Source organism: Hirundo rustica, chromosome 5 (genome assembly GCF_015227805.2).
Source record: "Hirundo rustica isolate bHirRus1 chromosome 5, bHirRus1.pri.v3, whole genome shotgun sequence".
In the NCBI taxonomy this organism is placed as follows: Eukaryota; Metazoa; Chordata; class Aves; order Passeriformes; family Hirundinidae; genus Hirundo; species Hirundo rustica.
In genome coordinates this window covers 44,213,223-44,237,664 of record NC_053454.1, presented here as the reverse complement: position 1 = coordinate 44,237,664, position 24,442 = coordinate 44,213,223, and the positions used below count along the sequence as shown (strand labels likewise).

Genomic DNA, 24,442 nt, shown 5'->3' with positions numbered 1-24,442 from the left:
TGTTCCAAAGAAATTCAGGACAACCAATGATCTTGTCCTTAATTGTCTGCTAATACCACTCCTTATCATAAAAATAGACTTTTGCAATTAGTATGTGGGATGGTTGCAGAAAGATGACTTGTAAAATACTCAAAAAAATATATTCTTGGAAGCCAAAGAGCAAAAGGGCTGATTATTTGGACTCCAGTGTTCATAAATTGAAGTGAACAAAAGATAATTGGAATAAATTAAGGGCTTTCACTACACTCTGTAAAATGTTTCAAAAGCAGTATTAAATGAACTCACTGTAATGGAGTAACTCTAAGTATTTAGCTGTTTTAATCTTTGAATCTTTAAATCTTTAATCTTTAAATGTCATACAGTTACCTGACCTAACAAGTGGAAGAATGAGCAATCAGCTCACTGGTGAGATGGCTCAGGATTGGAATAGAGTTAACATATTCTGTTTGAGTTTTACCTCTCTTGTATGCCTCTGTTGTGTATGGTAATAGGGGAAGCAGTCTTTCTAAAATTACACTTATTCATTTGCCCAAAACAATCCAAGATCTAAGCTTTTCTTTAAGAGGTAATAGGAATATGCTGCCAATGCATTCCTGTGAACCTTCTTAAATGAAACACATGTGGGGCAGTGAGTCAGTACATTCACATTTAATTCCAGAGTTGAAGCCCCTACAGAGGTGTGAAGTAGCTGACAGGGTGTGAGAGCATTTTCAGTGTTTCTATGCAAATAATCAAACAGGAGATATTATTTTTGTTGTAAAAATCCTACATAATCAGAAAAGCTTTCTATCAATAGTTTCTGAGTGAAACAACTGAAGTAGTAAATGCTAGGTCAGCTGTAGATGAAGCATTAACAAAAGAAATGGAATTAATTTAGGGGTTGAATTTTTCACATAGACAGTATGATTTAGTGTGAAGATAAGGGACAAATTAATATTTTACCAATTCAGTTAACAATGCACATTAGGGAGCAGAAATTTTGAGGCAGTTCTTAGTCATCAAACTGTAAGCCTATAATGATACAGGGAAGATAGGAAACAGCCTGAAACCTTGAGGAATCTGAGACAGATCAATAGTACCAGGGCAAGTAAAGAAGATCTAGAAAATATCCTGCAATTGCTAATAAGGACTGTGGAATCTGTCAATGAATCCTACATGGTGGCACAGCACACAAAGGGAGGATAGGGGTTGACTCTGCAGCCTCCTATGCCTCAGTGAGACACTCATGCTAAATAAAAAGCTTGTCATTCTTTCCCCTCTCTGCGTATTTGGCCTTGAAAGAAGGACTCTACTGGTCCATAAATACGTTGCTTTTGAAAAATAGGGTTATTTGGGAAAGATAGAGAGGAGACTGTCACCCTGGTTTTTCTGAGTTTTTTAAAGCCTTTTGATTGTTCATAAAATGGAGTCAGACCTTTTAGCTACTGTACATTAGGAGCAGTTTTCACTCTTTCTCACACATGTAACATAAACAAATCCTTTGTTTTTCATACTCTGTCCTTTGTTTGCATATTTCTAACCTGAAAACAATTGTAATTGACAATTCATCTGGCCACTGAGGCTGGGAGGTGATAACTCCAGAAGCCAATCCACAGCCAGACCCACAAATGTATAAAAAGTAAGAAATAAACAGGCAGGTGGGTTCTCTGCCTTGGTTCTCGGCCTTGGCTCTCTCGGAGGAACAACTCTGCCCTGCGAAATTTCTTGTCTACATGTGATTGCTTTGCATATCGCAGTCACAAGAGACAGCAAAAATTCCTTTTCTACATCTTTTTTTGCCTTTAAATAGTGGATTTTAGAGCACCTTTGTTCCAGAGGGAATCTAAAGAATAAAAGATTGGGAGATTCAGCTCAGACAGGTTTATAGCATTGAAATTTACTTTGTCCAACAACCACCATTGGCAACAGCAACAACTATTAAAACAGGTGACTTTTTAGAAATGTGAAGCCTTCTATAGTGCATCAAACCTGTATTCTCTACTTCAGTTCTTCTCTGTTCACATGTTCCCACAAAAAAATTCAAAAATATGGTTACTACATATCTCTAAACTAAGAAACTCAATCCTTTAGGTAATTACAAGACATACCATATGCCCAAATTTATACTTGCATCCTCTTTCAGCTCCATTTCTATACTCTAACTGACAGGGACTGGTGTTTGCAGGCTCTACAATGTGCTAGGATTCACAACTGTGCCTGTGGGAAAGTGCCTATAGAAATCATGAAGATGATTGCCATCATTCCACAAGCTCAGTCAATGTTTGCTCTCCCTAAAATAATGTTCAGAGGTGTATATAATGTTTTTAAAGCCAAGGCACTTTGGAATTCGGGACAAAATATTTTCAATTTTAAAGTTCATTTTTAATTTGGTGCTATGAAATTTAATAAAGAGTCAATTGCACATTTAAATGTAGCAAATATAAACCTATTTTAATATTTTTATTCAGTGTGACTGCTTCTGACCTTGCAAAATAAACATACGCACATGTAGACACACACAAATATATAACTAATCAGTCTGGAAAACTATCTTGTTTGTGGAATCAGTTATTCTTCATGCCTTTTCCCACATCAGCTGACAATTCAATAGTGCTTGACCAATTTATTTAACTTATGGTCTAAATCTTTTCCTCTTAGGTACCTTGAGTAAAACTTCACAAAGTTCTTGAGCAAAAAAATTCCAGCTGTCAGCAAAAAAAAAGTGATCTAAAAAAATAATTTCCACTGCAGTGTGGCTATTTAGAAATGAGAATTCCCTTCAAATGTTACCTGAAACATGAGATTGCAGCCAACAAAACAAAACAAAAAAAAAGGAACTGAGCCGGACTTAAGTGAGTCTAGTCAGCTGTATTACAGCAAAAGGTAGTTTTGCTTAATTGTAAATTTAATTATTTTTTCACACGCTAATGTTTCTTCTCTTTTGCATGTGCAGAAGCCTTTACAGGAATATTTACCTTTGGAAAAATATAATCTTCCATCTGAAGTGGACAAACCAATGCTAAAAATAAATGTTGTACCTGTCTCTAAGAACCTCCTTGTTTTTAAAAATTCAGCATCTACCAGTACCAATATGTAGAAATACATGACACAATATAATGTTTAGAAACACAATCAATTCCAAGAAGAAACTAATCCCTGCAATTATGGAACATAACTTGTTGTACTCAGTGGATAGAAGTTATCTTAGTTCTGCCTTAATTACTCATTGGTTTTCACAAAATGTCCCAAATTATAAAGACTTATTTATTACCTTGGAGGCAATCTTAAAATGATGACATTAACTTTTTTTTTAATATAGATTATTTTAAATGTTTGTTAAGAAACAACCAGAACACAATTATTTTTAAAAATTTTGCTGGGTCTGGCTTGGATGGACTTAGCTTTCTTGATAGCAGCAAGAATAGTGCTGTAGTCTAGATTGCTGACAACGACTTAGTAAAAATGTGATTGGAAATTTTCATTTGTTCAGTTCTGGTTTTTAACATTTAGAATAGATTTTTTTGCTAATTTTGTTTAAGATGTACTATTTGTTATATTCCAAACCCATTTTAAATAGGATTAAACCATATGAATCAAAGACCTTAAGGAAACTTCCAAATTTACATGAATAGACTATTTTTGTGTTCCTTCCATGGGTTCTCAGCTGTCAGCATGTAATATATTATGGTGAATAAAAAAAATCCAACTTTCATCTTAAGAGAGCCACTCGACCCAACTCCCACCTCCCGTATAATCTATAAATTAGAGCACAGAAATTTGCCGTGATGTTCCTGGTCATTATAATCTTACATTTTTAAATGAAATGTAATTTTTTGATGCTTCTATATGCAAAAAAAACCCAAATTTTAAAATGTTCTTTTAAAGCAAAAATTATGGACTTTTTTTTGGGGGGGGGAGTTGGTTCCATCAAATATTTTCTTAATTTGGGTCCCTAGTAAAAACTAAAAGGAGAGGAAGGAATAATGGTAAAGTTCAGTATTTGTTAAGGATTTTCACATATTCTCAGCTATAACAGTACGTGGACTTCATGTTTAAAGTGCAGAAAAAGATCTGTTGAGACTGTTTTGATGTATGTAATTTATCACCTTTGTAGTCCTTATCTCTGCCTCATTATTCATTCTGTATTGGTCCTGATTATTTCTTTTGACATATATGAATCTGACTGTTCCATCTGTATGGCATCTGCCCACCTTGATGTTACCACATTTTCTGAAGGGCCAGATTTTCTTAATCCTATCCTACCTTGTACTGACATTTAGGAGCATCCTTAGAATGTCTTTTGTTCACCATGTCTGTATAGCTTGCCTTTTTTTTTTACTTTTATTGCTTCAAAAATTTTTTTTTTTTAAATTAAATTTCTAGCTTGCCTTCCCTAGAAAGTATGAGACAGAAAAATGCATTTGCTGCCAACACTAAAAATAGATTTTTGCTGTGTGGATTCCTTTATGATATAACACAAACAGTTTCATTTAGTCCTGGTTACTAAAAATGTAGAAATTCAGTTACTTTCCTTTGTCCTAAAATTTCCTGGATTATTTCTTGTCAGCATTGGACAAGAATTTGCAATAATTTAAATGTGTGTTGTAATACACATCTTGCAAGTGCTCCCCAAGGGAGACCTCAAACAGCTCATGGACACCTGCATCACTAGTACCCTAAAAATTCAGAATTTATCCCTAAGCTGTGTAAAAGTGTATTAAAAGTCAAAAGTCCTGGGCTTCGTGCAGCATGTTGAAATAAATCATTTTTTTCCTACAAGAAGTGCTTGCAAGCCCTGACTTGATTTATCCAGCTGAGTTACGGAAGACAACTTGCATAGTCTTTCCCCAAACAAAAGCTTAAAGATGGTATCACTTTTGGTTTCTCCACCTCAGTGAAAATTATCCCAGTAAGAGTGAGGATTTTGTTGATGACACTTACAATGTCATTTACTTCAGCTCAGCAGCATTATATTTGTGGTATTCATTTTTTAATCCAGAGCCAATCTTATTAAATATGATGTAAGATAAGCTCAGAAGCTGAAAGCTTACTAATGCATAAAACTATCTATTTTATAATATTATCTTCTATCTCTGTTCCATATTTTCTAGTAATGGATTTTTTTTCTATTCAATCTCAGAGCACAAAGCTTAATTTGAGATCTCTTTTTTTAAGAACATAACACTTGTCAGGATTCCTTCAAGCCCTTGCTGAAATATTTCTTCCCTTCTGCCTTGCATGGCTGTCTTGAAGTCCTTGATATCCTTATTTCTCAAAATAATGGTCAGTATGTGCTGAGAGAGTAAAAGAAAGAGAGAAAAAAAAAACATTTTAGTTTGTTTGACCATTATTGACTGTGGAGTCTTTGACATCCAATTTAGTCCTCTCTACACTGAACTCCCTCACTGAGAATGGAAATAGAGAACTCATATTCACTTCTATGAGGTATATAAAAAGCAATATCAAAAAAGAATTAAATCTTCAGAACAGATCTGTGAATATCAATCTCTGAAATCTTGGAATACTTACTATAAAGTTCACTTTGATTCAGATCTTTTAGGTGATATTCAGCACTCGCTGTCCCCCTTTGTGTGGGACAGCAGGTCTCTTTCAGGTTTTTTTTTTCCTTTTGCCCCTAGTCCTTGCAATGTCCTTTTCTATTATATTTCAATACATTTTATATTTCAATAGATTTAGATCTAATCAGATTTTTTTTTTCATTGCTAAGACTGTCTGCTCACATAGATCTAAAAATGTTCATTTCATACTACTTACAATTGAATATTAAGTTCCTTTCTGAATTAATCTATGAAGACCTATCTTTATTTTTATCAGTGTTATTAAGCAAACTTACGGTTTCTGATGGATTAGATCTCTGCTGGCATCTATTTTTATCATAAAAAAGGTATTGATTAATTCATATAATAATAATGATGATTTGGATGAAAGCAAGTTATATCTGTCTATATATTAATTTTCATCTTTCATCCCATATATACTGTACATTTCCAAGATCACCTGTTATTGGATAGATATTTTTTCTTCTAATTGGAGAAGCACAGATGAGATGTTTAATGTGCAGATCTATAAGAACACAGAAACCTGAAGTTTTCAAAACCCAGAACTTCTTCCCAAGCAGGAGTATAATAAAAGAGTCAATATTTTTAGAAAATTAAACCTGCCATAAAATTATGATTTTCATATAACAGAAATTATAGTGATGATCTTGTTTTACTTTAAAATCACTCATTTTCCATAAAAGTGACCCCAAATCCTTATGTTCTGTGGCTTTTAAATTTATTTTTTTTTTTTCCATTCCTGAGGACTGCTAGCTTATTAGTTCTCAGGTACATTATCACAGCCATGCAAATGTGGGGAGTTTTGTTGGGCTGTTTTTTGGGCTATTTTTTTAATGAGGTACTTTAAAATATTTCTTTTACAATAATAACAACAACCAAACAGATGAAGTGGTGAAGAGGGCAGAAATATTTTACAGATGTGTGTGTGAATGTATGTGTTCATGCATATAAATGCTTCAAAAAATAAAGAATTATTAAGATTTTCTGGAAGATGGAAATACTTTCTCAGATAGGAAGATCTTTTGTGCTTAATGCTAATACAAAAAAGGAGAAAAAAGTGCCTTTTCTGATACAAGTGAAAAATATGAAGTGTTCTTAATGTTGCAAAGACCATCAGGAATGAAAATAGGAAAGCAAACTTAGCTCGAAAGCTGTTACAGTATCCAAAGGAAAGGCACCATGTGTGCTGATGAGCAGCTCCTACTGGGAAAAATCTACTTCTCTTTTTGTTATCATCAAACAACCATTTCTGAACTGCAGAAATTAAAGAAAGGTCTTTTCTGAGCAACCTTCCAGAAATGAGCTATTCCAGGCAACAATAATGTAAGTCCCAAGAAGAAATCTGTTATGCTCTTGCTCTGCTGAGTTTTTGAAACTAGAAACACTTCCACAATTAAAAATATTTTTTTATCTAGTGGTAAATATTTTCTGCATTATACTACAGTAGGTGTAATAGAATGTGACAATGAAAATCGTGTACTTTAAAATCACTTTAAGAAAACGTAATTGTTTGATGTTTTGAATGGTATAAATGCAAGGCATCTGAACTATAATGTACCAGTACAAGCAGTCTTCTTTACAATCATCTATGTATGGATATAAATTGAAGAGTATTTTTAACAAAATAAATAATGTCTGCAGTGTTGTTTGGTAAGTTTTTAGAAGATTCTTAGTTGCACAGCTGGCAAGAACTCCAAGCACCAGTAAAGGCAATTGAGCTATACGAGTAAAAAAAAAGTTCTTACACCAATTTTCCTTTTTCCTTCATTGTTAATATGTCCTTCTCCAGAGTTACTGTGGTTAACTTCATTTCAACAGAAAAAATACTTGGTATATAACACACTTCTATTTCAGTATTTTGTTTAAATGGTAGTAGTTTACCATGTTGGCAGATTATAAGCTTTTTATATGATCAGTGTAGACCCTGAACCTCTTACAACTGGTTTTGGGTTATTAATGGTATTTTCTTTTGAGACCCAGAAAACTTTTGGCCAGCAGATTTTATCAAACTTTGTAATAAAAGAACCTTATCTTTCTGGGTTGATTTTTGCATAAATTTTGGGAAAAAAAATTAAAAAGGTGTCTAAGGCATAGAATATTGGGAGGCTTTAAACAAAATTTTTATTCACTCAGGATGAAGTAGATAATAGTTTGGGGTTTTTTTCCCTGAACAAAATTATTTGGGTTGTAAAATTTCTCTTTTGTACAAAAGTACTGCTCTTTGCTTCTTATACAGATAATTTTCATTATAGCTCATTTAATTCTCTTCTTTTATATTTGCTTTCTATTTTGAGAACATAGTTTTCCTGAAGTGATTGATATCAGATTTTATAAAAAGCCTATGGTATTTGTAAGGATAATCTCTTGGGGTAGGCCAAAACCAGAAAGGATAGAGGACATCAATTTTTATATTATCCTTCTTCTCTACCTCCTCCTTGTCCTCCTCATCTTCTATTCTGTCGATCTTCCTGAAGTGAAGAATACATTTATTAAAGTTTTATGTTAATATATACTTTAAAAGAAATTAAAAATTAAATTTTTCCTTATTTCTAGGAAAAGAAATCCCAAATATTTTCTCAATTTCTCAATTTTCTCAAATGCATAGATATTTTGTCTTTTGTACTGACTGCAGTTGGAGTGATAAGTAATATATATGGCTTGTCTGAAAGAAGAAAATAGCATAGAGGTACTCAGGTTGTTAATTTGCTACTTGTTGACAGCTCCACACTTGCATCTTGCTTGTGCATAGAAGATAGAAGAGGCAAAGTTGCTCTACCTGAAGGTATAGGGGGAAAAATGACATCTTGCAAAATTAAAGAAGCAGAGTCAGAACTCACATGATGTTGGCACTTTTCTAGTACCTTTAAGTCCTGCACTGAGTTTCTTCTTCATGGTTTATTTTTCTCTTGGGACTTTTTCTTTAGTGTGTTTTGCACAATAATCCACATTTTGCACAATAATCTACATTTCACAGTATTATAAAGACAGTAAATATTGGTAAGACAATTTGGACCTAACTCTGCTATGGTTAATTCAAGTAATTGTTCCTCAGTAGTCTTTAATTTCTTCCTGTGTTACCCATGCTTTAGAATGAGAAATGTTGTGCATAGGTGGTGTACCATTCCCTTGCACAGCTTTTATAGTTCCTGTCCACAGAAACACTCTAAGAATCATTCTCCATAAACTGGGAATTTTCCTAAACTTTTAAAATCAGTACATATAGCATGGTCACTACCCACATTCAATTATATTTAGTATTCTTGAAAAATACTAGTTATCTTTTGTAAATTCATTGTCTGAAGTGGATTCCATCTCAATTTATAGTAGTAACCATGGTATTAGTTCTGGCAGAGTATATCAAGTATTTTAATAGTGTCATGAAAACACAGTTCACTAAGATATTGTGATAAACAAAGTTGCTTTTGGAAAATTCATACGTAAGATTTGCATGCAGTTCATAGATCTCCCCAAAACCCTGAGATAAAAAAATGAGAGGCAGACTTTGAAGTGTTTCTCTTTGTCTGTTTGATGACTCTCTAGCCTTGAAAAAATACTGAAGTTGATTGTTATGGCTGGCAAATTATGCATTTTGCAGAAAGAAAAGTGAAGGCTTTCTGTTAATGCCACGCTTTGAGAGTGGTGAAAATCATCTTCAGAGATTCCTGAAAATTCTGGGAGAGACAACTCTGTTTTTAGAGGTGTTTTACATGGAGACTTATATAACATTCTTCACTCTATGCAGGCACTATCAGCAGTGCTAGCTATTCCTCTAATCAGTGGTCCTAATTTCTGACCACAAAGGGCAGCTTTAATAGCCCCCTATCGGATATGATAGCTGAACTTATTATAATGGCTTGGAGAAACAATCACATTTCAAATGTAATTGTAGGTCTTAGACACATTGTGATGTAATGTCAGTCATTTGAGCTTCAGTTGTCCAAATCTGTGCAAAGTTTTATAAGGCTATATTTGGATGTTTTCATGCTGAGAGGTGCTTATGGTGTGAGGTACAGATTGTAGGCATGTAGATTTAGATGTGAAAATACAGTGTATCTGTGGGTGTAAGCTGTCTGTCTTCTGCAATGGTTACAGAGATTTAGTCTATACACACAGTGGAGTGTATAAACAATTTTTCTCTCCCCCTACAGGCCTCTGGTACTGGTTATTTTAAAAAACTCTTCAGACTCTGTTGACAGTATGATCTGGATTTCCACTGGCAAAAATAGCAGCTTAGATTTTCAGCTTGTGTTTAGACATACATAGTTGTGCATAGAAATGTAGGCGTCCACAGAAGATGAATACTACTTGTAGAGAATGATTTTTGCACTAAGGAGTAGTGGTGATGCTTTACATTTGTAATGGCAATTCTTGAGCCTCCTTATTGACCAGTAATATGATCCTTCAAAGAGGAAGGGAGCAGCTGTACTTGATTAGGACTGCAGAAATTGGGGGTTTTTTTCTTGTTTATTTCAAAGTAATAAGGGTATAAATATAAACAAATTGATTTGTTTATGTACTCTGGAAGAGATACAGTTAAGATATATAATTTTTGTTATTTTTTTTATTTTCTGGTCCATATATCAATCTTTAATAAACTGATGAAAAGAACAGATTATGAAAAAGTACAGTACATAAAATTAAACTGTTCACTGTGTCAGTGCACTCATTTTGCACATGTGCTTAATCGAAACTGCACTCTTTTTTATTTCAAAGTGTATTACTTGAAATCCTTATCAGAACCACCCAGAACTCAACTCTGTGTGACTTGAGATCTAGCACTGCTGTCCTAAATGATACATGATACTGATTTGTAGGCATTCAACTCTCCAGTTCATCATCTGAAAATGAAAAAGATTCTTTTTAATCCTAGGAGAGAGATCATGCTTATCCCTTGAGGGGACAAGGAAAAGTCATTGCTTTCGAGGATACTACCACTTGATGTCAAACAGCATCAGTGGGGTCTTTATAGGCATATATGGAGTATACAGGATTGTGCAGAGAGGAGCAGTGAAAGTATTTGGAAACTTAGGACCGAGGCCCAGAATATGTGAGGCAATAATTGTTCTTACTTTTCCAATTTTTGCTTTTGAAGAAAAAAACAGTGAAAAGAGGGATGCCCTAGTATGTGATTTTCTTCCTATACTTCAACTGCAAACTGATATTATACCTGTTCTATATACTTGTATGAATATATTCGTATTTATGTTTTGTAACATGCTCTTTTAATATCAAATAATACATACCTCAATTAAAACTCTGCAGACTGGCAGTAAGTAAACTGCAGGTTTGTGAGAGTGAGGTTTCAAACAATTTCAGTGCTGAATTGGTGTGGGGTTATTCCCTCGTTATCCCTCCCTCTGCCCCATAGGATTTAGATGACAGAAGAAGGGGCCGAAGGGGAATTCACAGACGCTTAAGGATCTTTTAGTACACACCTATTAACAGTCATAACAAAATGGTGGCAGAATCCTTGCCAGTGTGAAATACACCAACTCACAGGATGAGTGTTTGCCCTGTGACTGGATCAACTGAATTCAGAAAAGGTTTGATAGTAAACAATCTCCTTGTGCAATGGCTATGTATTTTAGTTTGTGAGCAGTGTCAACCTTTGCAGATACAGAAAGAGATAGAAATGTGGCAGTGCTGCAGGCAATAAGTACTGATCTTCTGGAATATGTTTCTTATGAAGCCTTTTCTCAGTACTAGAAAATAGGAAAAAAATTACTTAGGTACTATGGTGATGAAGATGGAGAGTTATGCATATAAATGTGAGTTATGCACATAAAGATGACATCCTGTGACCTGGAAGCCTCACACAGAGCTGGGTGAGTCACTAAAGATTTCAGCCAGACTTCTGTTTTCCAGGTTCTTTTACAACTACAATGTATAGCACATTCTACCTATGTTACCTCTACAATATATTTTCTAATTAATTTATTGAAATCTACCTTCTTTTTATGGAAAAAAAAAAAAAAAACCCACAAAATCCAGAGCAGGGAGCTGTACACATTTTAAATTGTTTAAAGACATTTAAAGCCTTTTTGGTGTAGCTATAATGAGCAATGACATAACAGATATATGTGAACAGTGAGATATTTGAGAGGAAAAAGATGTTTAGTTCATTCCTCAAAAGCAAAATACTCTTCTTGAGCTCTTCCAGAGTCAATGCTACTTAGGCTGAACTGACTTAATAAAAATCTTGAGAGAAATTTGATGTAAACCAACATTACTTGTTCTAAACCATAATATATCATTTTTCTGCATTAACAAAGGGGATTTTTTTGCCTGGTTTGAAAGCCCCACACCTTAAAGAACAGTGATTAAATAATTTATTTTGGGCAGCAAAAGGGAGCCAGCTTTAAAAATCCTGTTGTGATATGATAATCTGAACTTTCACATGTTCTCATAAATAGAAGTTGTACAGAATGTAAGGAAAAACTTGTTTTTTACCTTTTATACCTGTTACGAATGATGGAATTTAAGGTGATGAGATTTTTGCAGGTAAAAAACCTGAAAATTAGGTATGAAAAGAGAGAGAATGTGAAAAAACTTGTAAAAACTGACCATGTTTATGTGTAATAATAATACCTGATAAGGTTTCCAAAATAGATACCTTTTAAAATATAAAGTTAATGTTAGTGCATCATGTCATAAGTTACTTCTCAGTGATGGGCAAGTTCCTGTGAGCACATTATTCCAAAGAATACTTCCCTTCCTCTGAGACATTTGATAACCTGATAAGAGCAATAGGGAGGAGTTTTGGTAGAGCAATAACCTGATTTGCTGTAGGGATTATTTTGACAGGTTGGCAGTGAGAGTCTTCAGGTTGTTTTTCAGGAATTATGATAGTGGCAATTATAATTACTTTGGGAAAAGAAGGGTGGAATTCCTGGGTTATGGCTCTTTTTTTCTATAGGCTTATATGTCCATAAAACTTGGAGTGAAATCACATATTTTAAATGCCTTTTAAATGCTTTAAAAATACTTTAAAAATATGGTCTTGAATTTATTTTGTGAGGTGAAAGCAGAACTAATAATTTATAGTGTTATTAACTTTGTTATTAACTTTGTAACATTAAATATGTGGGCGTGGGTTTTTTTCATTTTTAAGAAATAAGGCAATCATCCATATGATTTTTTTGTTTGTTTGTTTGCTTGTTTGTTTTTAAATTGCAATTTAAAATTACCACGTTTTAGGATACTCTTCCCATTTCTTTGAAGCTGATTTGGACAATTAAATACTGGTTACCTCAGTTTCCCTTTGTCTGGGTTCTGTAAAGCTCATTATGGAAAGCTAATCAGCTCTCCCTATGGAGAGCTGTCCCCAGGCAGCAGCTGAGCCCACTTAGCAGGAGCAACAGCTACTTTGGAAAAAGTTTTATTGTTGAACATAATGTTACATGTCATGGAACATCTCCTGGGGTAGCCCGGTCTGTCACCTCCCAACCTCTTCCAAACCTGCAGACTGCTCATGGGAAAGGCAGAGTAAGAAACAGAGGCGGCCTTGATGCTATGCCAGCAGTGCTCAGCAATAACTAAAACATTGGAGAGTTATCAACACTTTTGTTCACAAATTTAAAACACAGCACCATGCAGGTTGGTAGGATAAAAATTAACTCCATGTCAGCCAAATCCGGTATACTACTCTTACAGAAACTGCCACAGAGCTGCTAAGTATAGTTTATTTCTTTTAAACTTTTGTCACAACATATGGTCAAAAATCTCGAAAATCTGGGATTAAAATATTTATTGTTTACTCATACAGAGTAAGTGAAGAAAGAAACAATCACAGGTTTCACACTTCTGGTGTTTTCTCCAGTTTTGGACGCATATGCCCACATGCTACAGTTCCCACTTGCATTAACTGTACAATAAATTATTGGAAATGTAAAGATTAGCTCTTGTGTCTGGAGGTTTAAGTTACATGTGATTCCGATATGCATAGTGAGAAACACCTTTATGTGCTGATATTGTGCATGATTTTACTGCATAGAAGAGACATAAGGGTTAAAATTGTCATAAATATTAATCAGAGATTAATGAGCAGTGGGAGGCTTCTACATACTAAGCTATACAAGAGGAAATTTTGAACTGAATATTCCATCAAATATATATAAACATTCCGGAAAACTGAAGGTATTCTCAACTATCACTTGTTGTTTTCCAACATCGTAATCATAAAAACCAGGCTGAATGCTCAGAGGTGACAGACACAATTTCAGATTAATAAATGGTTACATTTTTTAATCCTTTTGGTAGCAAAATCCTTAGGAAAGTTACAGTGTTATGGCTACTTTGGGGGTTGGGTTCTGTCTCTGTAGAGCATGAAGTAGTAATGCAAACTTCTGTACTCAGATTTAACAGCTTTCCTTTACTCAGAATGGAAAAAGAAATTTTGGGATAGTCAAAGCTTAGCACGTGCACTTAGAGATTTGATTTGTGGCGACATCATACAGAAGTCTCACTAATATAAATTTTGTGAAATGTCCATGTTTTGATGGTTCTGTAGACACCACTGGAGGACAACATTTTCTTACCCTGTTTTATTACGTACAGCTTTTTTGCATCCCCCAATTTACTTGCCTGTGCAATCCAAACCTGTCACCTTAGTGACTTGCAATACTTTTTTTCTCACAAATTTGGTAAGTACTCTTTTGGGTTTTTTTTAAAAAGTTGCTCTTGTCTCCTCATCAGAAAGATGAGAGCCAATCTGGCAATAGAAGCAGAGTGATAATCTGACACTGGCATGCTGAGAAGGTTCATAATGCTTTAGAGAAGGGAAGACATAATCATCTGTTAGTTAGAAGGCAGCAATTGGGTTATTGGACAGTGGACTAAAGTTTATTTGCAACTGATCATCGCTGTGTGTGAACAGGCAACTGTTCTGAAGCAGGTACTTGTAGTGTTAGAGCAATAAACGTCAAAAGAATTACCATTCAGCCTTAGAACATCTTTTACCCCATTATATAGCTTTTATGGTTGTATAATTGTAATATTATAAGCAATTCATAAGCCTCCAGAACTTGGAGACCAATGTGTTGGTGAGGAGGATACTTGTTTTCAAAATATATGTGTGTGTGTATTAAAGATTGGTGATTGTAAAATTATTAGTAACTCGTGTGTGGCATTCACAATACTTAAAATCAGAAACAGTGTAAGATAAGTTTTAAAAGCAACTGTTTTCTATACAGTGGATGGAAAACTGGCATTGCAACTTTGTCCTGCAAATAGTCAGATTTCTCTCCATTCTACTTGTGTGTGTCTGTCTGTGCGTGAAGGAATTGTGTCAAATCACAGTTATTTCATGAGATTTGAAACACTAGGTTGCTTCTTTTCAGGCATTGGAATAGGCTGCCCTGTGAGGTGGGGGAGTCACCAGCCCCGGAGGTGTTCAGGAGGTCTCTGGATGATATGGTGATAAGGTTTAATGGTTTGGGGCTTACAGTGGTCGTGCTGGGGGAATGGTTGGACTGTGCGATCTTAAAGGTCTTTTCCAACCTTGATGATTCTATGATTTTATGATGGTTAATATCGCACCATCAAGTGAATGAGTGGTATAAGATTAAAATCTACTGTACCTATGCAATTTTGATTATATGAACAAAGCCAAAAAATGGTGTTTCATGTATCTATCAGCTAGAAGAGGCCATGAGAACATTTTCTCTGAGTTCTGCATGTACTTTAGGTTTTAAACATTTCAAACAGTCCTTGAGTGATTCAGAAAATGAATCTGATATTTTTTAAGCTACATCTGCTTATCCAAGTAGATAGTAGTATAATTTTTACCTGGAGATTCCCACCACAGAAAATTCATCATGTCCCTGGTACTTGGTTGCAATTGGGGTATATTGTCCCCATTGTCAGGAAATATTACCTATTCCTAACTTAAAGCTGTCTGGTTTCAGTATGCAACCATTTTTATATTAGACTCAGACCAATGCATAAAACCATCGTCTCCATTCCCCAAATAATTTTCAGGTCTTTCCTTGTCCCTAATTTTTTAAAAAAATCCTTTTTAGAAGGGCAGAAGTGAGAAAGAAAAAGAAAAAAAAAAAAAAAAAAAAGGGGCACTCTTAGTTTAGTCTCCCCAGGGTAGTATACAGGAATGAGTGTGCTATATTGTTCTTACTCACTTCTCTTTTGATATACCCTTAAGGACTTTACAGAGGCTTTGGGGTCTTTGTTTTATTTTTGACTCATTAGATTCAGATTTCATATTGACTTGCATGTCTGCTATGATCATTTAATCCTTTTATAGCCACTGCTGTTTAGGATACTGTTCTGTGTTCATGTCCTGCATTCCTCATTCACACGTGAAGTTGCTCCACTTTGCATTTGGATACCTTTGAACACATTTTGCTTGAATGAGCAACTCACTATAATGATTTTTCTGTCATTAACTACAGCCTTAGTGTCATGGATGTTCACAGACGTTTACATCCACATCATCTGTGAAAATTTTGTGAAGTATCAGGTTTACTACCAAGATGCTTCCTGTAAAATGATGATTCTGCATTGACAACTACATTTTATTACAGATAAATTCTTTTTCCTTTAGATATGAGTTTTTATTCCAAGAAAGCTATGGCCTGCTGATATTCAGTTACCTTCAGAAAGTTTTCTAATAAAAAAAATAAATTAGGTTTGTCTGACAAAGATAATTTTTTCATAAACCCATGTTGACTGCATTATATTCACAATTTTATGTAGTCCAGTCTCATACCATCTATTTTATTATTTCCCTTGGATATGCATCAAGCTGTTCAGCTTAGCTGGGATACCTGTCTTTGTCTTATGAATATTTAAACAATCTCTTTTTTTTCAGACTTTCCAAATTTTCCTGTTATTCTGAGATTTATTAAAATGCTAAGAGCTAGTCAATCCTTTCAAAATTATTAGGAGCAAATTATCTAACCTGACAGATATATGTCCTTATTAAAAAAACCCTCTTTATCACCTTCCTCAGTTGCCTGTGGCTTGGAAAGGACTTTCTTGTGTTAGGTAACAAAAGGATATTTTCTCATTCATTGTTTTTCTTCTGTTGGGTTTATATTTTTTTAAAACTATACCAGACATGGAATTCTTAGCTTTTCGTATCAGATTTCTTCATCTCTCCTTTTCCCTTATGTACCTTCCCTCCACAGCTTCATTATTTTTCCATCCTTACACCTCTGCCTAGCAATTCTCAGAGACTAAGAATCAACCTCACAAACCTCACAGGCGCAGGAACAAACCTCTCTTGATTTGTTCAGCTTCTCAAAACTCCAGCCACACAGCTTTCACTGAGAAAGGCAGACAAACATATCAAACACCCAGCTTGCCAAATCCTTTTATACCCAAGAAGACTGGCAGCTTTAAATGATTCCCCCCCTGCCACTTCTTTTTATCTGCATTGTTGGGCTGCTAGGGTATTTACATCCCTGTCCAACTTTGTGAATTTTAATTGCAGCACTGAAATGTTGCAGGCAGTATGACAGCCAAGAAAGAATTGTTCGAACAGTTGTATAGATAAAATCCTATTAATTCTAATAAATTAGTTTTGGCAGCTATACTCCGGGTTTTGGGAATGATAGATATTTCATGAAATTTTACCAATGTCTCTCCCAGCCAGGTCTAAAGTTCTGTGTATTTTTAGTAATCAAAAACATTATTTTGACAGAGTGATTTTGTATACACTTATTCAAAATTATATATTTTTGTTGTAGGTACTTTCTCACATCTGTCTCTTCAGTACCCCAGTTGCAATGGTAACCTGTAGCGTGATAGGTTAGAAACCATGCTGGGCCTTAGATAACTTGTATTTTCACCTAGACTATGCCAATGGATTATTATATAGCCTTAGGCCAGTCATTCAGCCTCCTTTACACTCCGTAATATCTGTACAGTGCTTTAAAATCAGTAACTAAAAACTGCTACGTACGTTCTATATATTATTCTGCTCACATAACTGATCTCTCTCAGTGTATTCAGCTCCAGAAATGTTTTACTGTGGGCTAACTTTACGTCTGTGTCCAAAGCAGTGACTTTTTAAAGTTTGAACTAGAAAACATTATAAAGCAAAAAGTCTTTTGCATGTTAATCTTACAAGAAAATAGAATTATATGTTATCAGGGCTAGTGAAGTCAATACAGAAGTAAATAGAATGCAATGAATAGCACAGATAGCTGTAAATAATTGTTAGTTGAAAGTAAATAATCACTGAAAAAATGCATTAAACTGCTCTTTTAAAAGTAAGATGCATTGTAAACAGGCATTCAGGTGTAACTGATTATCAGAATATATATGGTTAGCTGCTGTAGCATATAAAATCAAGTTCCTTAATAGCACCAGAGCAAGGGACAGTGGATCTCCCAAGAGCAATAAAAATACAACATCAGATAAAGTGGGTGAAATGTTGAAGCCAGTTTCTATAGTTTTCAGATGAACTCAATTACCAAAGTCAAAGCCACTGTTTACATTGCAGGAACAATCTTTCCAAGATACTGTAGGCTTTTTACTTGTGGCTTTTTGGACAGTGAACTAAATATTACAAAGAAATAGATAAAGCTATAAAAGAAACTATTATCCTTATGTTAGCAGCTGATTTGTTTTAAAATGTGTTTGCTGACTAACGCTGGAGATCTGGAGACCCTAGCTGCGGACAAACATAATTTTTATGAAATCTGTCTGTGCTTGTGCAAAGGTTCACTTCAACATTCTTCTGTGGCTCCTAAGATATTCCATTCACACTAACCAGGTTAAACATTTAAAGGATCTTAATTATTCTACAATAGCTAAATTTATCTTAATGACATGAATTGGGGCATGCTTATGCAAACCTTTTAACTGGCTGAGTTTAGGGGATTTGTCTGAGAGAAGGTACCACCAGGTAATGAGAAGCTGGAGTACAACCAATGGCAGTGTCCTCTGTGGGGAAAGCTAGATGTCAAACGTGAGTCTTTGCACATGTTACCCCTCAGAACAGTAGACAAGACCTTTCCTTTAACCTCAGACAATACGTTCAGGTTTGGTAACCAAAGTTTATGTAACCAGAGTAAACATAGGTTAAGTGTACCTGTGGTTCAAAAATATATACTCTGGGAATAATATGTGAGAAGCAAAGATCAGTAACTTATATATTCCTCTTGAAACCAATAACATTTGAATGCAAAAATATTGCATAAATTGATCATTAACATTGCTTAATCAAATAATCATAAGCAAGGCAGATTTCTTTGAATCAAATTGATTTAAATCCTTCATTTTAATCACAATTTAAATCAGCAAGTAAGATTTGCTGATTTAGATAATTGATGCTAATCTTGTTTTACATTTGTATTTTACTTTAGAAGAAGGTAATTTTTATGACTTGGAATAACCTCTAGAAAAAAAAAAGTCAAGCATTTTTTCTTCTTGCTTGATATATCATAAATGGAAAAAAAAATTGGTTTAAGTTTTGACTGGTTTAAAATATATCTATTTAGATTTTAAAATTTATTTAGGTTTTAATCAGTTTAAAATATATGTGTTTAGATTTTTAAATCTGTCTTGGGGTAGAAAATGATTAAGAATCTCTTTGGGTTTTTAAAAAATTATTACCTTTTTTAAAAAAACTGTGTTTTCTCTCATGCAGGATAGAACTTAAGTGCAATTTAAAACATACAGTCAAATTTTAAGTCTTTTTCCTCAATTAAATAAAGGTACCATGAAATATGATGGACACACATATAGAATAAAGTGTATAAAATTAAAATGGCAAATGACTGATTTTTTTACAGAAGAGAATTTATTACTATGTTTAATACAGTTTCTGAAAGCAACAGGCCAAATTAAAAAAAAAAAAACCCAAACATTTATATATTTAATCATGTAGATGATGACTGTTGTATTTTCAAAATCACAGTAAAGATTTGGTGTATATTTATGTATGTTGCAAAATTTTATTTGGATATAAGTCTGGTTTATTACCTGTGTAAGCTAAAAACAACTAAGTGAGAGCCTTTTCTTTCACTTCTGTAAAAGATTTCCTGATTTTTCCCATGACTATATATTGGTATGCTGAAAGAGAAAAATAATGTTTTTAAACTCAAGGTCAGCTTGCCAGTCTCAAACACAAAAAATGTATTGTGTGTTTGCAATTGAAATTGAGATCAAAAGTAGTTAAAGCAAAACCTCTCTGCACTGTGTATTTTATTAAAATAGATTAAATAATATTATAATAGCTTAAAATGAAGTTACTCAGTACCTATCATCACATTGACCTTAAAATTAGGTCGTTTCCCTTTATCTTCTTGTGAACACTCCTGAATAGTTCACTAATTGTTGCTTTACATTGTTATGTAAAAATGCAATCAATAGGCCAGTTCTATTGTCCTTTTGTAACCTCTGCTCCTGTATCTAATATTGGTTATTAAACATGTGAAATGTCAGTGTTGTTAACTACTTAACCTTTTCTATTACAGGATAATTCTGTACATAATACAGCATAGGTCTCTTTCTTATAGCTGAAAACTGCTAACTAATTAATAATGAATGAACCAGGAATCAATGACTTTATGGCTACCAAAAAGATTAAGAAACAGACGTTACATGGCCAAAAAAACCTAAAAATCAAATTCTGCCTGATGATCCTGGTATTTTTCTATGACATAACAGCAGACCTCATGAATAGAAAAGCAACATTATCTTAAGTATGTTATGCAGACATAACTTCCAAAAAAGCTCACTCACAATTTTCTAACCATGATTGAATACATGTGTTTATAGGTGGCTGAATAATCAAAGACAAAAATGATCTTATCATCAGCTCAAATTGTAATCACAGACAGTCTGATTCACACTGGCTTTCCTTTGGGCAGGATTTGGACCAGATGAAATCCTAAGGTCCCTAACCATTGAAATAATTCTTTAGTTCTGTGCTTTTATAACACTGAAGCAGTGTGCAGGGATTTTGGGAGGTGGGGCTAAAATTAAAAGTGTTCTGACATCAATTCAGTAGAACATGCAAATGTAATTTACCCTATCTTATACTGAGGAACTGACTGAACTATGTCATGAAACATTTTTTGCCTGTTACTTTGGTGGTTCACTGATTAGTAAGTACACTGGGGTTACAAGTATAGTGGGAAAATTTTGCATTATTGTCAACTCAGTTGTTGGAACATTCTGGCTGTCATATGGCTTTATGTCAAAAGGATGTGAAAGGTACTTTCAGATTATATATATCATCATGCAGCCTCATTCTTAGGATCAAAGATTCAGAGGAAAATGCCAAGAAATGTGCCAGAAGAAAACAGCTGTTTGGGAAAAGTGCTGTGAAAGCTACTTAGATAAGTAAAGCTAATATACTTTCACATGACTCCGTAATATTTAGAAGTATCTTTTTTGCATATATACATACAGTCAGTTGATTGTGCAGTCAGAACATATACATTACCATTAAAGAATAGGGATATAGTTTACATTAAAAGGTTACAATCAATCATCTCTAGGATTTTAAAATTTAGCCATATTATTCATGTTCAGTGAAAGTTCCTTGATGTATGGAAGAGCATAAAGGGTCATTTAAATAGTAAGAAATACAGTGTTTGGATGATTAGGAGGCATAAACCTAAATCCTTTTATGATATTCATTTTTATTGAATTAAAATAAGGAAGATTCAAATAATGATCTGAATAACAATGAGTGCTGGGTTAAGCTGATGTTACCAAGTAAGTTGAAGAGCTGTATGAACTGAATTCAAATATGTGGGATGGTGGTATCTATTGATGTTTAATATTTTTCTCCTTCCAGGCTTTTATAAAATTTAGAAGTGGATAGATATTCTGAAAGTAATGACTTACCTTTTCCCACATGTCAGTAGGAAAAAAGAACTTTCCCATTAATCAGATGAATGGGTTTTAGGCATTTTTTTATACATTCTAAATTACGAGAACACTAAAAATAAAATATTATAAACTGCTTAATATCTGAAACATCTGAAGCTGAGATATATAGCAATACACCGCTGCACATATTAACTCATCTCCTTTGCTCATGGTGTCTTTCCCCACTTACATCTAATGCACACAGTAGCTCTGACTTTAGTTTTCTGCTTTTCCTTTCAGGTTTGGATACATTCTTCATAAGGACGATGCCATGCTCCAGAAAATTGATCTAGAAACAATGTCGTACGTCAAGACAATTAGTTTAAAGGATTATAATTGCATTCCTGAGTCACTGGCTTACACACATCTTGGAGGATATCTTTTTATCTGCTGTAAGCCTGACACCACTGGGGCTGTCCTTCCGCAGCTCATCGTGGATAGTGTTACTGATTCCGTGATTGGATACAATGGTGATGTGACGGGCACGCCACATATCTCTCCAGATGGACACTACCTTCTCAGCATTGATGATGCAAAGGGCCTCATGAGGATCCAGTCCATAACAGTGAGAGGAGAAATACAGGATGCATTTGACATTCACACTAATTTGCACATATCTGATGTAGCTTTTCAGCCATCCTTCACTGAAGCTCATCAATACAATGTCTACTGCAGCTCCAGCTCACAAACTGATGTTCTCTTCATGGAGCTCTCCTCTGGCAAGGTGAAGATGGTGAAGAGTCTGAAGGAGCCCATCAAGGCAGGTGAATGGCCTTGGAACAGTAAGAACCGTCTTATAAAAGACAGTGGCCTTTTTGGTCAGTATCTCATGACCCCTTCCAAGGAATCTCTGTTTATCCTGGATGGACGGCTCAATAAGTTAAATTGTGAAATCACCGAAGTTGAGAGAGGCAACACAGTAATTTGGGTTGGAGAAGCGTAAGAATCTGTGTTAGATATTTACTGAGTTAACAGTTTTACAGTGCATTGCACTTAAATTACACCATTCTTCAAATTTACATGATTTTAATTTTAAATTGTTTGGCCTTTCTATACCTGTTACTTCTTTGACATGTCAACAATTTGAATCAAGTTCCACATAAAAGTAACTAAAATTATGGCTATTTGATAATGGTACTCCTTATTAATTATCAACTGAGATTGTGTTGTTTGAAATAACAAAATATTGAAAATGATAAATATAATAAATTACTGTTAAAAAGAAGGAAAAAAAAACCAGCCAAAAGAGCTTCAGGAGATTTAATATGATGCTTTGCATTTGTAAATGGAAGACTTAAATATGATTCAAATTTTGTGTTGTTTTGCTTCAGACACAAAACAAGAGCCGTTGTACAACAACCTTTGACTCCTTAAGCTGAAATGTAATGTCCTGTCCAGTCCACTGTACAATCTTTTTGTGCCTTGAAGCAAAAGTCTCACAAGAAAGACAAACATAGAAATTATAAAAATTATTCCCACTGTGGCTACAGGATTGCTTGTCATTGGAAAGAAAGTTTTGCTATCAAAATTCAGGTGTCAAGTTGTGCAACTTACATGGACAGGAAAAAAAAAAAAAAAAGAAAAATTATATTTGCAGTGCTTTCTGATCACTGCATTTTGGAGTTTATTTTTATGGTGTCTTAGTTGAGAAAGCTGCTTGCAGAAGCTTAACCTTTTTTTAGAAAAAAAAATAGATGTTAGATTTTTCAGCTATCACAGTGTGGCATCAGCAAGGAGTTTCAAGTCTACTGGAGAGAAATATTGCACATGATTTCAGAATATACCACATTCTAAAAACCTGGTATTACAAAGCTTCACTTATATCATTAAGGAAACTGTTAATTAAACATAAAGAAAATGCTTTTTAAGAAAGTGAGAATGCAAAGAACTGAAGTCTGCGACCAGCAGAAAACATTTTTGCTTATTCATTGTACCATTGATTCCTATTTGTTAAGCCATTTGGTTAGCTCAGCAGGTTTTCTAGTCCTTGCATCCAACTGGATTAGTGAAAAAAAACAAAAACAAAAAACAAACAACAAAAACTTTGTATTTTTTATAGTTTGTTTACTTAGTATTCTAATATAACACTGGTTAAACATGTCAATGGGAAAAATAAGATTACGAGGAGTAGGATAACAAGTCAATAGGAAGCCAGGTGTGAACATCTGTCCAGACTCAGAGCAATGACATAGAAGTTTGAGAGTATTTTTATTTTTCTTATGTTTTTGCTAAAGAATGCTTATAAACTCTTAAACTGACCTCCATTTACTGAAGGCAATCAGAAGAAAAAAAATCTTTTTTTAAACAAAGTTTTATTGCAATTTAGATTGTGTAAAATTGCTTTGAAATCTGGAATTTTCTAGCGTTGTAATCTTGTGTGCATTGAGCATTCTGCCCTGTGTGGTACAGTAGATCTCTCTTTAGCTTGAGCGAACCTCCGGGTAAGTAGCTTTAACTGAGATAAAAAATTTGCTTACATTTCTAGCTACTGAATCTATTTTCCTTTTTAAGAACGATCTCCTTTCCATTGTGAACAAACAATAATCATGTAAACTGTCTGTTACTCAATTGCAGTAGTCTGTCTCATTGCAGTTTTTGTTCTGTAATTTATACCACGTGAATGTTCTGTATGTAGAAAATGCTTGACAAAAGGAGAATAAACCCCATAAATTTTAAACAGTCCTGACTCTGGTGAATCATCGAATCAGCCACACTGAGCTGGTGAGTAAACTGACGATTCGAGACCACCTATTATTTTAAATAGATGTATGAAAATAAATGCATTTATATATATGCAAAATAATATGCAGTGTGGAAAGAATTTTTTTTTAGAAAAGCTTAGGAAAAGTTTATTTTGGCTACTACAAAGGAAAGCTCATCTTGTAGCGAAAGCTCATCTTATAGCACAAGCTCATCTATTAGCACATCTAAAGCAGAAGCACAGGCTGAGTGGAGTATGGGTTGAGGCAAGCCTTGGGGAGAACTTGGGAGTGTTAGTGAACGAAAAGCTCAATATGACTCAGCAGTGTGCGCTTGCA

The 24,442-nt window shown here is 34.2% G+C and overlaps 1 protein-coding gene across 3 annotated transcripts in view; it reads left to right on the top strand.

Annotated features, from left to right (window-relative positions):
* FSTL5 (follistatin like 5) overlaps nt 1-24,146 on the top strand; it is a 423,037-nt gene extending 398,891 nt beyond the window's left edge. For all 3 annotated transcript variants that reach the window (XM_058420632.1, XM_040065515.2, XM_040065517.2), the window contains one exon: nt 21,645-24,146. In XM_058420632.1, coding sequence (XP_058276615.1) covers nt 21,645-22,347 — 703 coding nt within the window. In that variant the 3' untranslated portion in view covers nt 22,348-24,146. The remainder of the gene's footprint in view (nt 1-21,644) is intronic.
* The last annotated feature ends 296 nt before the right edge of the window (nt 24,147-24,442 follow it).